Below are 16139 nucleotides of genomic sequence, written 5' to 3' on the forward strand. Positions count from 1 at the left end.
CCCATTATGTTAATTAATTTATGACACATTCTATGTTATAAGTAATTTACATTACCCACACAAATAAATGTTCTTTTTTAAACGTATTCATAAGGGTAACTGATTCTTTGAATTACGTTTAGAAGTCCAAATATTTCTGTCAGAATACAAATCTGAACTCTCTCATTGTTTTTTCTCTCAAAATTAAACATATAAGGGGAAAGCGTTTAAGACTTACGTTTAAATTTAACGAAGATAAAGCTTGACATTAAAATTGATTTTAATGTCAGGCTTTATCTTATTGACTCGCATTAGTCCTCACCAATACTATTTATTTGTCAATTATTATTACCTACCATTTACACATTATTTTTATAATGTAAAGGTTTAATGTATATTTAGGAACATAATTAATTAATTTACATTTAAAATGGTTTATCATTTGATTATAAATATCACTTTTATTAGTAAAAATTTGAGAACCCTTGCTCTAGTGCAGGGCGTGCCCGCGGGCGCCATGGCGCCCACGGACCGATTTGTGTGCGCCGCCACTATTTGACTGCAATAATTTTTTTTTCCCAAACACTAATTCAAAATTTAAATTATTTTTAATTATTTGTTAAGCCTCTACTACACTTTCTCGAAGTTGTCCGAACCGAAGCTAGAACTGAAATCGGCCAAGATCACCGACTTTTTTCCGATTATAGCTCCTGTAAGTGGCAAAAAAGGAATCTTTGACGAGTCAGGTGGTGCCCGCCGCCCTACCGATATTGTAAAATGCGCTCTAGGATACAAAAAGGTTGGGAACCTCTGCTCTAGCGTATAGTCCACCTCTGACTACAGTTTAAACAAAGCATGAGATATTTTTCCACATTGCAATTAATGAACATTACTATGAGTTTTCTTATGTTTTGAAAGTGATTTTTTAGATTTGTAAGTTTTTCTACATGTTTCACAATCAAATTCATTCTTCAATGTATCGTTATGAGATTGCATATGCAGTGAAAGATACTCTTGTCGTTTGAATGCTTTTCCACATTTTTCACATTCAAAAACACAAACATTACTATGAATTTGCATATGTTGTGAAAGGTACTCTTGTCGTTTGAACGCTTTTCCACATTTTTCACATTTAAAGTCACAAACATCGCTATGAGTTCGCATATGTTTTAAAAGATTGCTTTTAGTTGTTAATGCTTTTCCACATTTTTCACATTCAAAATCATGGACATTGCTATGAGTTTGCATGTGCCCCGAAAGGCTGGTTTTATATTTTAATACTTTTCCACATTTTTCACATTCAAAGCCAGAAACATCGCTATGAGTTAGCATATGTGGTGCGAGAAATTTTTTAGAATTGAATGTTTTGCCACATTTATCACATTCAAAGTCGCGAATATTGCTATGAGTTTTCATATGCTCATAAAGGCCATTTTTATATTTATAAGCTTTTCCACATTTATTACATCCGAAAGCACCGTGAGTTTTCATATGTTTTGAAAGGCTAGTTTTATATTTGAATGCTTTTCCACATATTTTACACTCAAAATCAAGAACATTGCTATGGGTTTTCATATGTTCCAAAAGGCTGGTTTTATATTTGAATGCTTTTCCACATTTTTCACAATTTAAGTCACGAACATAGTTATGAATTTGCATATGTCGTAATAGATAAACTTGATATTTGAATGCTTTTCCACATTTTTCGCATTCAAAATCACTTTTGTCACACTCATTTTTAGAAGAATCACCAATCGTACGTTGGACGCGTGTGTATTTATCTTTTTCTTTTTTAATTGTATCTTTAACATCGTGAATTTCTGAAAATATAATATAATCAATACTTGAAATATATTAAAATGTAACAGTATGCTGTATTATTAAGTATGTCTAACCAAATTCGAACATGTCATCTAGGGTTCCTTTGTGTGTATCTTCGCTGCTATCACATTCGCATTTTACATTTATGAACTTGAAAAAAATATATTATTTTACATCCTATGCGTTCAAAAATGTCACAAAATGCGATTCATTACCTCGACTTTACATTTCACCGAGTCAGCGGAGGGAAATGTTTCTTCATTGATTTCTATGTCAGCTTCTGCAAATATAAAGTATAATTCTTAAAGGGGCATCTAATTAAATTGTGAACAATTTGACGGTTTATATTATGTAGAATAACTGGTTCCGATTATTGACTGGGCATACATACAGTAGATAAGTTATTTCATAGAATTTAATCTAATTTTATATAATCAAGAAAATATAAAATACGAGTGGTTTCATTTCTAAGTGATAGTATTTTTAATAGTTCATTGCGTTAAAAAAATAATAAAATGTATTATACCGGTTTTGATAAACGCCATTGTAACGACGTCAAGTTGACAGCAGATTAAAATTATCATAAGTTTGGTCTATATACGGTGAATATTCGTGCATAAATAGAATATGAGGTAATTAAAAACTTTTTTATAATTTTAATTATGAAAATGTTATAAAAACTGCTTATTTCTTAACAAAATTAATCAATGCGCAGTAATAAATATTAAAACACAATCATTTAGCCAGTCGGGCAAAATTGAGCTCTGATTTCGAAAGTATGTTTTATGAAATAAAGCATTTTTTGATATTCAATTGTTAAATATTAATTGTGATAATTGATTTTTGGCTGTTTTGTTGCGAAACAATGGCACCAAAACGACAACATATTGGTCGTCGTACAAATATCAATTGCACTGGATCAAACATTGCAAGATTTACGTGGAAACGAACAGCTATTCGGTGGTGCGCTAATATTCTTAGTAGGTAATTTTCGTCAGACATTACTTGTTATACCACGTACAACACCAGCTGATAAAAAAGAAGAATTGATTCAATGCGTATTTCAAGATATCACACAACATTACAAAAGTCATCAATGGTTAAATGAACGTGCAATATTAGCTGCAAAAAACGTGGATGTAAATGTTGTTAAGATCATCATTCAATATGTGTTACCAGGTGAAATATATACCCATAAATCAGTAGATACTGTTATGAATCAAGATAAAGCAGTAAATCATTCAACTGAATTCTTGAATTCACTTGATTTAGCTGGATTGCAACCATACATCTTCTTATACATACGTTGCATGCTCCCGTGTAGAAAAACCAAGCGCTTTGTTTGTATATGCGCGAAATAGAATCACCAAAAGCACCGTATATCCTAAAGCATTACTCGAAGGTAAATAATTCAATAATTTAAATTTATTTAATTCAAATAAAATTAATATTGAATTGATTTTGTACATTCAATTATTTTAGTATAATATCCAGATGGCGCTCAAGCTGAATAAGAAAAAAACACTATCAAAAGGAAAACATCAGGAGAGCGCAAAAACAAATTATTCCTTCTCAGAAGTCAAAATCCACGTCTAAAGCAATAAAATCGTGCCGTCGCCATCGCAGTGGGAATGCTCGGTAACGAGCGTTCGTAGTAATATCGGTAAGGATAGCTATAATATTTTTAAAACATAGTTTAATATCGAAGCGCAGACGAACTATGGAGCAATATGCGAGATGTGACATTTGTCTGTACTCATTCTTCGGCTTATTTTTCCCTGAGAAAAATATTTTGGACTTGACTTAATAAATATTCTAAAACTATAATTAGTTTTAGAACTTTTATTAGGGCATGTTGGATTTGCTTAATTCGTGTCAGTTTGTTTTGGTTTGAACAGCATGCAACCTGCCAGATAAATTATATTTTCACTAGTAAATATATATATCTATCGATGAAAATGTATTCCGATATGATTTCACTGAAATGACATGTTTAAAAAAATATTTTCGGGATAGATTCGACTGTTTTTTTAGAGTGATAATACGATAATTTCCGGTTTAGATTCAGGTACATTATTTTAATTTTTCCAGGGGGGGGGGGTTGCAAAAGTTGGCCATTTAATGGTTGCTTTATTAATATTTCGATTTCATTAAAATTCATAGTATTTCAATAAATGACATAAATATCTGCTAATAGAACGTTTTTATAGTGTTTCATATGGAAGTGTACCATATTTTTTAAGGTGGTGATATTTGTCAGCAAATTCGCTGGCAAATTTTATGAAATTTAAAAAAATTTCATAAATTTAACAAGTGTTAAATTATAATAAATTTCAAAATAATATCAGGAACTGTATTCAAGTTTAAAAGATATCAGTTTGAGATTACCTAATATTTTTTTGTTTGAAGAAGGTGCAAATAAAAGGAAGGGAAAGAAATATATGACATCTTCGTTTTTGGAAAAAAATAACTGATTTCGAAAAATCCATATTTATATTTTCACTTAATTTTTCAAACACTGGACATTAACAACAGGATTTGATTCCAGAATAAAGATGATGAGCGCACAGAGCGCTCTTGGAATATGCATTGATCCCAATACAATGCTACTGCACTGGTCACAATATAATCATTTTTAACTAAATATTAAGCATAAAGAAAAAAAAGATCGAATTAGTAGTTAGAAGTTCATCCTGTCTCAAAAATAATTTACAAGTAATATCAGCATGCTTCGGACATATCTAGTTATTGCATTTGAGACAATACATCCTTTTGATTTCATTTCTGCTCATACCTCACATTTTGCATCTTATTCTCTTTTTTCTCTGCTATGTCTGTGTATTTCTCTATTCTACTTCTCATCCTAGTTTCATGAACAATTGAGTTCAAATGTTATATCATGGATTCTGATATATACTTTTGGTTCATCTTTATCACAGGATATTTTTTCTGACATATTTGTGATTTTATAGTTTAATGCTATTTCATATTAATGTTAGCGAACATCAAAATCAGTTTTCATATATTGTGAGATACTTTCTATATTTAAATATTACTCCATATAATTCATCTTCATCAAACTCACAAACATTTTCTGAATTGAATTTTCATATGCATTGAAAAGCTGGATTTATATTTAAGTGCTTTTCCACATTCAAACTCACAAACATCATTATGAGTTTCCATATTTTGTGAAAAATACTATTCCACATTTCTTACATTCAAAGCCACAAACATTGCTATGAGTTTTTGTATGCTCTGAAAAACTGCATATATATAAAAACATTTTTACATTTATCATATTTAAAATTACTGAGATAGAATATTTTGAAAAATTGTTTTTGTGGTTTTTTAAATAACTGTATTAAATTAAAGGTTACACACATTACTATGTGTTTGCATATGCCTCAAAAGGTTGCTTTTATATTTAAATGCTTTTCCACATTACATACATTCAAAGCCACGAACATCGCTATGAGTTTGCATATGTTGTGAAAGATACTCTTTAAATTTGAATTTGTTTCCACATATATCACATTCAAAGCAACGAACATTGCTATGAGTTTTCATATGTTGTAAAAGGGTGGCTTTAAATTTTAATGTTTTTCCACATATTTCACATTCAAAGTCATGAACACCCATATGAGTTTGCATATGTAATGAAAGATGCTTTTTGGATTTGAATGTTTTTTCACATTTTTCACATTTAAATTTACAAACGTCACTATGAGTTTTCATATGCTCTAAAAGGCTGCTTCTATATTTAAAAAGTTTCCTACATTTATAACATTTATAAGCACGAACATCGCTATGAGATTTCATATGTAATGCAAGGCTTTTTTTTAATTTAAATGCTTTTCTACATACTTCACATTCAAATTCACAAACATCGCTATGAGTTTTCATATGTTGTGTAAGATAGTTTTGACTTTTATACACTCTCCTACATTTTTCACATTCAAAGTGACGAACATGAGTTTGCATATGCCACAAAAGGTTGCTTTCATATTCGAATGCTTTTTCACACTCAAAGTGACGAACATGAGTTTGCGTATGCCTTAAAAGGTTGCATTTATGTTTGAATGCCTTTCCACATTTCATACATTCAAAGCCACAAATATCGCTATGAGTTAGCATATGTTGTGAAAGATACTTTTTATATTTGAATGTTTTCTCACATTTTTCACATTTCAGTTCACAAAGATCACTATGACTTTTCATATGCTCTGTAAGGCCACTTCTATACTTAAAACCTTTCCTACATTTAGAACATTCAAAACCACAAACGTCGCTATGAGATTTCATATGTAATGAAAGGCTTTTTTTTTAATTTAAATGCTTTTCCACATTTTTCACATTTAAACTCACAAACATTGCTATGAGTTTTTATATGTTGTGTAAGATTGTTTTGACTTTTATACACTCTCTTACATTTTTCACATTCAAAGTGACGAACATCAGAATGGGTTATCATATGTTGTTTAAGTGTCTTTTTAGATTTAAATGTTTTTCCACATTTGTCGCACTTATTTGAATCGCCATATGTATGTTGATCACTTGTACGTTTATCTATATTTTCATTTTTAAGTATATCTTTAACGTCGTGCATTTCTAAAATCATATAATAATCAATTATCAAAAGTTATTCAAATATAATAGTCAAGTATGTCTAACCTATTTCCAACATGTCGTCTATTATGTCTAGGTGTGTATCTTCGCTGCTTTCATATTCGCATTTTACATTTAAGACCTTGAAAAAAATCTACTATTTAATATCACATGTGTTAACAAGTGTTATAAACTGCGAATTGTTACCTCCACTTTAAATTTAATCATGTCAACAGAAGCAAATGTTTTTTTGTTGTTTTCTATGTCAGCTTCTGAAAAAGCTAATATTACATGGGGTTATCTAAATTAGTCTAATAATAAATGGGGTTATCTAATTTAAAAATAAATAATTTAACTACGTAAAAAATAAAATAGGTTTTAATCCAAACTGATAATTCGTGAATAAATGATACAAGGTTTTAAAAAAATACTTGTTTCAATTTATTATAAATTGCAACCGAATAAAACAAAATAATTAAGTAGATTGGTGCCCGGAATTTTACAGACAGGATTTTTCCGGACACTAATTTTTGGTGACAAAAAATATTATGAATATAATACTAAAAAAAAATGAAGGTAAACATTTGGATTGTTGAATTTTTTACTACCTAGTTCAATGTAATAGCAATCAATGTGAATTTAATCCAATGAATAATTATAATTCAAAATAACCGTTGTTGGTATTTTGACAACATTTTTGACTAACTGAGGTCTATAAAAATGGACAGTTAAAAGTAAAATAAAGATTGATTATAACGAATTGGGTACAACGGCGGCTTTTATGAAAATGAATGGCAAATTTCGGATGTGATTAACAAATAAAAATTGCTGTGCAGGCTAAATTTTTTCCCTCTGATTCACCAAGTATATTACTTACATGTATTACTGTATTATGATGTATTGAATATGCGTCCTAATTACCTAAATCTAAATCCGTTCGAAAGGATCTTCATAAAACATAATACCTAGTAGTGACACGTAATAAAATTAATCCCTTGCATAACTTCAAACAACTTTTTTCTATGGTCTATTTCCATTACCACATACTTTTACGTTACGTTTAATAAAATTACACTGTTAATATTTATTATTTCAAGTTAAATATCATAAGTTTATCAATAAGCAACATGTAGAATTATTAAATAAATTGTAGCATAAGATTATGATGTACATATTTCAATATGTCAATGAAAATGGGAAATTATTATGAAGCAAATAGCTACACCAGTAACAAAATTACACATATGATTTATTTATAGATATTTGTTTTGTCTTTACTTGAAACAATATTTCTAAAAGCAATATATGCTTGAAAAAAATATTAGGAAAAATATTTTTTCACCAAGTAAATATATAAATTCATTGGCTTTAATTAAAATTGATTGCTACATTGAATTCATTGAACACTTAAAAATTCAACAATCCAAATGTTGACCTTAATGTTTTTTAATATAATATTAAAATATTGTTTTTGTTCGGAAAGATCCTGTCTGCAAAATTCGAATTCGAATTAATCCTGTCCGGGAAAATCAACGGAACAAAAAGATTAACCGGCTTTGATAGACGCCATAGTAGCTCGACGTCAATTTGACAGCGGTTATAATAATGTTTGGTCCATGTAAGATGAATTATCGAGTATGGATAGGCTGACTACATTTCCTTGCGACAAAAGCGGGACATTACGGGACAGGTTATATTTCTTCAGTATAATTTAATAAGCCTTTTTAGTTATATATTTTAATATGATGATGTTAAAAATTAAAAATACAAAAGCGGAATTATAATTATTAAAAATTCAGACTTTTGTTTAGTTTATACCGTTCACTATTATTTCCAATTATATTTTTTTAAATTCAATTTGATGCAGTTTCTAGCGGGGCAATTGGAGCTCTTCTTTGGAAATGCCTTGTGTAGTGAGCCTGACCGCAAGGCCGGCCCGAGGGGCAAGCAGTATAGGCGATCGCCTGGAGCGCTAGATATTTTAGGGTGCCGTTATAACAAATAAAGACGCAATATTCACTTACAGTTGTCAAACAATGTTGTTAAAGAATATAATCTAATATTATTTGCAGCGCTGATAATATATAATATTATTTGACCTAAGCGATTCGCTGTAAAGCAATAAAAACATGCATATATTATTTCTATTTGATGCGAATTCAAGAGGGTGGAAGCCGTGAAGTCGGGCTGTTGGGAGATTAACAGTATGGAGAGGAGAACACCGACAGCGATCCTACATAGATTAAGTTCGTTATTAAACGACTAAACTTCATATAAACCGGTCATTGATTGGCTAGGTAAACTGTTCCATATTTTTCAACTTTATATTAATCGAGCATCGTCAACCGTTCGCCGGTTAGGTTAGGTTAGGTTCGCTACCTCATTATTAAACTTCATATAAACCGGACATTCATCGGTTACAATAATATTTTTCTTCCAACTTCCTTCTTTTATTTTAAGCATTTATTTGCTGACACTAATCGTCTCTTGATCTCATTACTGACATCCTTTGTAGCGGTTAACAGAGTTTCGAGGTACATGAAGTCACTGTCATACTCAAAGTGTATTCGTTCATTTCGAGATTTACAGGATACTGGCTCCTCAAACTAGGCATAACCGACATGTTTTTGTTTCATTGATCTTCAACCCCATTTTCCTGGCTGATGATTCAATTGCGTTAATGGCTGCTATTAGTTGCTGTTTTGATCTCGCCACTATATCTATGTCATCAGCGCAAGCGAAGATTTTATCGATTTATTATACACACTGCTGGTTATATCCAGTTTGGCATCTCGGGTTTCTTTTTCTAGGGCAATGTTGAACAAACTGCATACTAAGCCATCGCCCTGTCGTAGGCTGTTGAGTGTCCGCAAAAGTTTTGATAGATCATTTTGTACTCTCACTTGGCATTTGACATTTCTCATTGTGAGTTTCACCATGGAGATTAGTTTTTTTTGGTACATCCTACTGTGTAATCTTTAGATTATTTCACGAAAAAAAACTACATATTCTTAAATACACACAGTCGCAAAAAATAGTATCGTGTCAAATATAATATTAGATTACTTTAATTTGAATTATATTTTCGATCTCATGTAATGAGTTATTAAAGTATTGTCAGGGGGAAGAGGGGTGCAAATTTAGTTTTTGCCTGGGGCGCCAAATAACCTAGGTCTGGCCCTGCCTGACGGGCCAAGGGCTAAGTCACATTATTGTATTATATTTTTAATAAAATGTGTTCTGATTCCAATATAACATAAACTCAGTCATGGAAGAAATTTTTAATTGTGTGGAATTTGTCTCCCAAGGAGGTGAAATCTTTTACGCTTAATACTTGTTGGAAATGTATTTGGCCTGAAGTCGTTACACAGGAAAACAGAATAACACTGATTTTAAGTGATGTCAATTGTGATTTTTTCTTATAATTTAATAAAAGGAAACATGGATATAAAAAAATGTAAAAAGTTCATAAAATATATTTGATTTCCAAAATGTGCCAAATGTTGCATTTTTTTTCTTCGTATAATTAATAAATCATTCGTTTAAAAGTAAAATAAAAATGCTTTATTGACTTGCATCCTTTTTATTTCTCGCACTAAAATGTAATCTAAGTACAGTCCTCGCGAAACATTTCAAATACATACATATGCATGTAAATATAAAAGTTGTCGAGTTTATATCCTCTGTGATGCGACTCTAATACATAAGCAATCGTGTCAGTCGCTTACTGTGCCTCTCAAATGTTAAGTGACAAGGTGAGTGAGAGATAAGATAGGGTGACCAGATTCAGGATATATGAATAAGGGACATTTTTGGCAGGAAGAACTTTTCACATTTTTCAATAAAACGAGACATTTTGGAAATCAAATATATTTTAATGACCTTTTCCATTTTTTATCATCTTTGTTTTCTTTTATTAAATTATAAAAAAATTCATAAACAACATTACTATAATTTTATAATAAACATATTTTTTCAATTGTGACAATATCGGGTCCCTAGCAGCCGTTACTTTATGCGTGAGTGAGCTAAAGAGAGGACATCTCATCACACATGCCTGATTTGTACGTACGTCGAGTATTTTCTAATTCTTCAACTACACTCACCCGAATAGCATGTCCCCAATCTACTGTGTTATTGGGGGGGGGGGGGGGTCCACTCTAATTCATATACATCAATGTCCTTGTTATGAGTTTTCATATGCTTTGAAACGCTGAATTTATATTTAAATCGAGTTCCAAATTGTTTTCATTTAAATTTCTTACGTTTAAAACCACAAACATATTTATGTGCATATAGGATGAAGGATATGTACCCTTTTATTTTAGTATTTTTTCACAATTGTCACATTCAAAGTAGCAAACATTGCTAAGAGTTTTCATATGCTCTGAAAGGCCACGTTTATATTTATAAACATTTTTACACCATTTTGAGATTGCATATTTCTTATTGCATTATAAATTGTTGCTAATATTTTCATTTTTCAATTAAAAGTTACAAACATTGTTATGAGTTTGCATATGCCTCAAAAGGTTGCTTTTACATTTGTATGCTTTTCCACATTTCATACATTCAAAGCTATAAACATTGCTATGAGATAGCATATGTTGTATAATATACTCTTTAAATTTGAATGTGTTTCCACATATATCACATTCAAAGTCACGAACATTGCTATGAGTTTTTATATGCTGTAAAAGGCTGGCTTTAAATTTTAATGTTTTTCCACATATTTCACATTCAAAGTCACGAACTTCCATATGAGTTTGCATATGTCGTGAAAGATACTTTTTACAGCTGAATGTTTTTTTACATTTTTCACATTTATATTCGTAAATATCATCATGTCTTTTCATATGCTCTGAAAGGCTGCTTCTATATTTAAAACCTTTCATACATTTACAACATTCAAAGCCAAAAACATCGCTATGCGTTTTCATATGTAATGAAAGGCTGTTTGTATATTTGAATGCTTTTCCACATACTTTACAAGCAAATTCACAAAAATCGCTATGTATTTTCATATGTTGTGTAAGATTATTTTGACATTTAAAAACTTTCCTACATTTTTCACATTCAAAGTCACGAACATCTAAATGGGTTTGTATATGTCGGGAAAGATACTTTTTATATTTGAATGTTTTATTACATTTTTCACATTTAAGTTCACAAATATCACCATGACTTTTCATATGCTCTGAAAGGCTGCTTCTATATTTAAAAGCTTTCCTACATTTACAACATTCAAAACTACAAACGTCGCTATGAGTTTTCATATGTAATGAAAGGCTTTTATTATATTTGAAAGCTTTTTCGCATGTTTTACATTGAAATTCACAAATGTCACTATGAATTTTCATATGTTGTGTAAGATTGTTTTGACTTTTATACACTTTGTTACATTTTTCACATTGAAAGTGACGATCATCGGTATGTGTTATCATATGTTGTTTAAGTGTCTTTTTAGATTTGAATATTTTTCCACATTTGTCACACTTATTTGAATCGCCATACGTACGTTGAACATTCGTGCATTTTTCTATTTTTTCATTTTTAAGTATATCTTTAACATCGTGCATTTCTAAAACCGTACAATAATCAATAATTAAAAGTCATTCAAATGTAACAGTCAAGTATGTCTAACCTATTTCTAACATGTCGTCTATTTCGTCTAGGTGTGTATCTTCGCTGCTTTCGTATTCACATTTTACATTAAAGACCTAGAAAAAAATACACTATTTAATATCACTTGCGTTAAAAAGTGTAATAAACTGCAATTTGTTACCTCCACTTTACATTTAATCGTTTTTTCGTCATTTCCTACGTCAGCTTCTGCAAATATTAAGTTTGATATTAAACGGGGGCTATATAATTAAATAGTGAACAATTTAGCAGCGTGAAAAATACAATAGGTATCAATTCAAACTGATGATATTTTAAACATCAATGAATTTCACTGATAAACGATTCATGGTTTCGAGCAAAAGCGCATCGAAGAAAGCAAATAATGAAATAGATTATACCGGTTTTGATAGACGCCATTGTAACTTAACGTCAAGTTGACAGCTCGTATATATAATGTTTGGTTCATATGAAATGAATTATCGAGCATGTATAGGCTGACTATTTTTTCTTGCGACAAAAGCGGACATTACGGGACGAGTTATTTTATTTTCCTTTAATGCAATTTCGAGGTTTAACCCTTGAACCAAGGCTGGAATTTTTGCCCCTGTTTGGAAAATAAAAACTACAAATTAACAAACTATACTCCTCCACATCTCTCACACTATTATGTTTTACCCTCTTAATTTGTGTTTCATGGATCTAAATAGTCTGAAGGTGCAAAGTCTAGTGAAAACACAGGATGCTTTAAAATCTCCCAAACCATCTCATCGGTTTTATCACGCGTCATTTTCGTCTTGTGAGGGCGTGTATTGTGGTGCAGAAGAATCACTCGCTTTCAATTGATCAAGTCTGGACTTTATTTTTCAATTTCTAGTTCAATTATGTCAATTGTTAATAATAAACTTCTGCAGTAATTGTTGAGTCCAGTTTTAGAATTCATAATGCGGTATCCCTTGCATATTCCACCAAACGCACAAAATAACTTTACGAAGTGTCATTCCTGGTTTAGAGGTTGGAACATGTACAGGTGGCTCTCGACTTTTTAAAGGATAAACTGCAGTGTTGATAAGTATAAAAAGAAACGAAGGACTCACAAACTTCATACGATCGAAACAAAGATAAAAACAATTAGACATTCTAATAGCGATGAATCTTTTGCTTCAATCTGCTGTTCGCACGAAATAGACAGTTTACGATATCTTATAAATCTAGTTTTTCAGAACCGAAAATTCGTAGAAGTAGAATTTTTATCTGGTTACTATATCTGTAGTAGCTCTGCAACCACAACTTGCTGGTAGTATGTTTACGACGCCCACGGTAAATATTAGAATATAATACAGCGCTCTTTTTAATCTCATTTTTTAAAACAGCAGAATGACAAATTTAAAATCTCGTTTGCTCAGTCTTTCACGCATGCTTAGATCTTTATTTTCAAATAAATTCTTTACATAAATGAAAATATGCAAAATAAAAATAATAATAAAGACAATTATATTTAATTTTATATTTAGATGTAAATTGTGTTTTTATAAATATAATAATTGGTTCTTTACCTTTTTCAAAAAATTAAAATTGCAAGAACATGGCACAAATACTCAATCTTTCCTAAATACGAAAAAATAATTTAGCTTTAGCAATTGCGTGGAGTACATATAATAATCATCTTAGTTCTCAAACTATTTATTATTCCAAAAAACACAGGTTTACAAGATTATAAAGAAACATAATGAATGAAAACATAGGAGGATTATTTAACGCACTTACACTTCATCTTCACAACCTTTGGTGAAAAAATATTATTTTTTTCCCCGACAATTTATTAGAACAGGATTTTTTTTTCAAAGAATGTGATCCCGATCCTCATAAAATCAAAGAATAATGCATTGAAGAATGGGATGTTTCCTTTATCAATTCTCTGCCGTCTGATATATGGTAAATAACTAATAAGTACTTTATTAGATTTGCTAATTTAGAAAAGCTATTGTTTTTCTCTGTCTTATCATATCTGTATTATAATATCCAAGAGTTAAAAACAGCCATGTCCAAAAATTGTAAAATTATTTTTTGTACAATCAATGTTTTTTTAGTTGTTAATACTTTCTACAATATTCAATTGCTGTGAGTTTGCATATGCCTTAAAAGGCTGCTATTATATTTAAATGTTTTTCTACATTTCTTACATTCAAAGCCACAAACATCACTATGAGTTAGCATATGGCGTGAAAGATACTCTTTATATTTGAATGCGTTTCCACATTTATCACATTCAAAATCACGAACATTGCTATGAGTTTTCATATGTTCTGAAAGGCTGGTTTTATATTTGAATGTTTTTCCACATATTTCACATTCAAAGTCACGAACATCGCTATGAGTTCGCATATGTCGTGAAAGATACTCTTTACATTTGAATGTTTTTTCACATTTCTCACATTTAAATTCACAAACATCACTATGACTTTTCATATGCTCTGAAAGGCTGCTTCTATATTTAAATGCTTTCCTACATATACAACATTCAAAGTCACGAACATCGCTATGAGTTTTCATGTGCAATAAAAGGCTGCTTTTATATTTGAATGCTTTTCCACATTTTTTACATTCAAAGTCACAAATATCACTATGAGTTTTCATATGTTGTGCAAGATGGTTTTGACGTTTAAACACTTTCTTACATTTTTCACATTCAAAGTCACGAACATCGCTATGAGTTAGCATATGTTGTAAAAGACACTTTTTAGATTTGAATAATTTTCTACATTTGTCGCATTCATTTAAATCATCATATTTATGTTGAACGCTCTTGAATTTTTCTATTTTTTCATTTTTAAGTACATCTTTAACATCGTGTATTTCTAAAATTATATAATAATCAATAATTGTAATTATTCGAATGTAATATTAAGTATGTCTAACCTATTTCCAACATGTCGTCTATTTCGGCTAAGTGTGTATCTTCGCTGCTTTCGTATTCGCATTTTACATTAAAGACCTTGAATAAAATGCACTATTTAATATCACACTATTTAATATAAACTGCGATTTATTACCTCAACCTTACACTTAACGGTGTCAACAGACGCGAATGTTTTTTCATCGTTTTCTATGTCCGGTATTAATGGGGCTATATAATTAAAAAGTGAACAATTTAGCAGGGTGTAAAATATAATAGGTTTTAATTTAAAATGATAATTTAACAAAATAGAAAATAGTAAAATAGATTATACCGGATTTGATAGACACCATCGTAACTCAATGTCAGCTTGACAGCGATTATAACTAATGTTTGGTCCATATAAGATGAATTTTCGAGCATGGATAGGCTGACCATATTTCCTTGCGACAAAAGCGAGGCATTAAGGGACGGGTTATTTTATATTTCTTCAATCGACCTCTTCTGTGTAACGTGGTATTTTAGTTTTTCCCGGGGCTGTGAAGTCATTGAAAAATTTTCCCGACTCCGACTCTTATTTTCATGTAAATAACAACCAAGAATAAAGAACAAATAATAATTTTTGCTATATAATTTACATGACTTTTCTACACATATTGGAAAAGTTGTGGAGCTCTGAATTTTTATGACAGTCATTCATTTGGATTAGTGCCGCGCCATTGTATGCGTCTACGTTAGACCACATCGGCTGTTGTTGGGTATTTGCTTAAGTGCATGATAACTTTTGTTTACTTCATATTACCGACTTAAAACACACGGTGCACGACGAACAATTAAAAAAAAATATTGATCGCCGTGGAAAGGGTTAAAAAGGAGTCGAAGTCGGTCGATTTTTTACGACTTCGCTTAAAATGGTCCGACTCCGACTCCGAAATATTATTTATTATTGAATTATAGCTAATAACAAAATTGTAAACATAAAAACGGTAACATATATTTTAAATAATGATATGCTTGTAAAATTAAATATATTATTAAAATAAACATTTTATAATGATTATGATTCTTGATTATGTCACGGTCTGCATACCTAAGAATCATTCATGAAGGGAACAAAAAGCGCGCCTAAAATACAATTTCATCGAACATTACTTCAATGATCTTATTTGCGATTTATGTCAATTCTAAGAAGAAGTACGTTTTTCTTTTCTCT

General features: G+C 30.5%; 4 protein-coding genes across 7 annotated transcripts; all 4 read right to left on the reverse strand.

Annotated features, from left to right (window-relative positions):
* Nucleotides 1-420: 420 nt before the first annotated feature.
* Nucleotides 421-2378, reverse strand: LOC148238838 (uncharacterized). Its single transcript, XM_088192698.1, has 4 exons — nucleotides 2327-2378; nucleotides 2016-2080; nucleotides 1875-1950; nucleotides 421-1799 (listed from the first exon to the last, which is right to left on the reverse strand). Exons 1-4 carry the CDS (start codon nucleotides 2343-2345, stop codon nucleotides 859-861), a joined length of 1101 nt encoding a protein of 366 aa, XP_088048824.1. The 5' UTR covers nucleotides 2346-2378; the 3' UTR covers nucleotides 421-858.
* A 1896-nt stretch (nucleotides 2379-4274) lies between these two features.
* Nucleotides 4275-9495, reverse strand: LOC148238839 (uncharacterized). 3 transcript variants are annotated; one of them, XR_015810753.1, is made up of 4 exons: nucleotides 8227-9495; nucleotides 6616-6680; nucleotides 6475-6550; nucleotides 4275-6411 (listed from the first exon to the last, which is right to left on the reverse strand). XR_015810753.1 is itself a non-coding variant. In XM_088192803.1 (4 exons), exons 1-4 carry the CDS (start codon nucleotides 7976-7978, stop codon nucleotides 6092-6094), a joined length of 480 nt encoding a protein of 159 aa, XP_088048929.1. In that variant the 5' UTR covers nucleotides 7979-8019; the 3' UTR covers nucleotides 4275-6091. The 3 variants fall into 3 exon arrangements, 1 of the variants encoding a protein (XP_088048929.1); XR_015810751.1 differs by lacking the exon at nucleotides 8227-9495 and adding an exon at nucleotides 7960-8019 and having other exon boundaries at nucleotides 6616-6689; XM_088192803.1 differs by lacking the exon at nucleotides 8227-9495 and adding an exon at nucleotides 7960-8019.
* A 767-nt stretch (nucleotides 9496-10262) lies between these two features.
* On the reverse strand, nucleotides 10263-12588 carry LOC148238840 (uncharacterized). The gene is made up of 4 exons (XM_088192641.1): nucleotides 12432-12588; nucleotides 12194-12240; nucleotides 12053-12128; nucleotides 10263-11989 (listed from the first exon to the last, which is right to left on the reverse strand). The coding sequence occupies exons 1-4, from the start codon at nucleotides 12448-12450 to the stop codon at nucleotides 10896-10898; spliced, it is 1236 nt and encodes a 411-aa protein (XP_088048767.1). The 5' UTR covers nucleotides 12451-12588; the 3' UTR covers nucleotides 10263-10895.
* Nucleotides 12589-13697: 1109 nt separating this feature from the next.
* LOC148238841 (uncharacterized) lies at nucleotides 13698-15333 on the reverse strand. 2 transcript variants are annotated; one of them, XM_088192736.1, is made up of 4 exons: nucleotides 15261-15333; nucleotides 15084-15157; nucleotides 14950-15025; nucleotides 13698-14888 (listed from the first exon to the last, which is right to left on the reverse strand). In XM_088192736.1, the coding sequence occupies exons 1-4, from the start codon at nucleotides 15277-15279 to the stop codon at nucleotides 14143-14145; spliced, it is 915 nt and encodes a 304-aa protein (XP_088048862.1). In that variant the 5' UTR covers nucleotides 15280-15333; the 3' UTR covers nucleotides 13698-14142. The 2 variants fall into 2 exon arrangements, with proteins under 2 accessions (XP_088048862.1, XP_088048871.1); XM_088192745.1 differs by having other exon boundaries at nucleotides 15095-15157; nucleotides 15261-15307.
* Nucleotides 15334-16139: the final 806 nt, after the last annotated feature.

Source organism: Plectrocnemia conspersa, unplaced genomic scaffold (assembly GCF_051122295.1).
Source record: "Plectrocnemia conspersa isolate PC_06_02 unplaced genomic scaffold, ASM5112229v1 ptg000001l, whole genome shotgun sequence".
Classification (NCBI taxonomy): Eukaryota; Metazoa; Arthropoda; class Insecta; order Trichoptera; family Polycentropodidae; genus Plectrocnemia; species Plectrocnemia conspersa.

What these genes read in the sequence shown, in the direction of transcription:
- LOC148238838 (XM_088192698.1), bottom strand. An exon ending in CGGTGAAATGTAAAGTCGAG is followed by an intron (nt 1,951 to 2,015) that starts GTAATGAATCGC and finishes ATTTTTTTCAAG; the next exon opens with TTCATAAATGTAAAATGCGA. An exon ending in AGATGACATGTTCGAATTTG is followed by an intron (nt 1,800 to 1,874) that starts GTTAGACATACT and finishes TTATATTTTCAG; the next exon opens with AAATTCACGATGTTAAAGAT.
- LOC148238839 (XM_088192803.1), bottom strand. An exon ending in TGATTAAATTTAAAGTGGAG is followed by an intron (nt 6,551 to 6,615) that starts GTAACAATTCGC and finishes ATTTTTTTCAAG; the next exon opens with GTCTTAAATGTAAAATGCGA. An exon ending in AGACGACATGTTGGAAATAG is followed by an intron (nt 6,412 to 6,474) that starts GTTAGACATACT and finishes ATATGATTTTAG; the next exon opens with AAATGCACGACGTTAAAGAT.
- LOC148238840 (XM_088192641.1), bottom strand. An exon ending in CGATTAAATGTAAAGTGGAG is followed by an intron (nt 12,129 to 12,193) that starts GTAACAAATTGC and finishes ATTTTTTTCTAG; the next exon opens with GTCTTTAATGTAAAATGTGA. An exon ending in AGACGACATGTTAGAAATAG is followed by an intron (nt 11,990 to 12,052) that starts GTTAGACATACT and finishes GTACGGTTTTAG; the next exon opens with AAATGCACGATGTTAAAGAT.
- LOC148238841 (XM_088192736.1), bottom strand. An exon ending in CCGTTAAGTGTAAGGTTGAG is followed by an intron (nt 15,026 to 15,083) that starts GTAATAAATCGC and finishes ATTTTATTCAAG; the next exon opens with GTCTTTAATGTAAAATGCGA. An exon ending in AGACGACATGTTGGAAATAG is followed by an intron (nt 14,889 to 14,949) that starts GTTAGACATACT and finishes ATATAATTTTAG; the next exon opens with AAATACACGATGTTAAAGAT.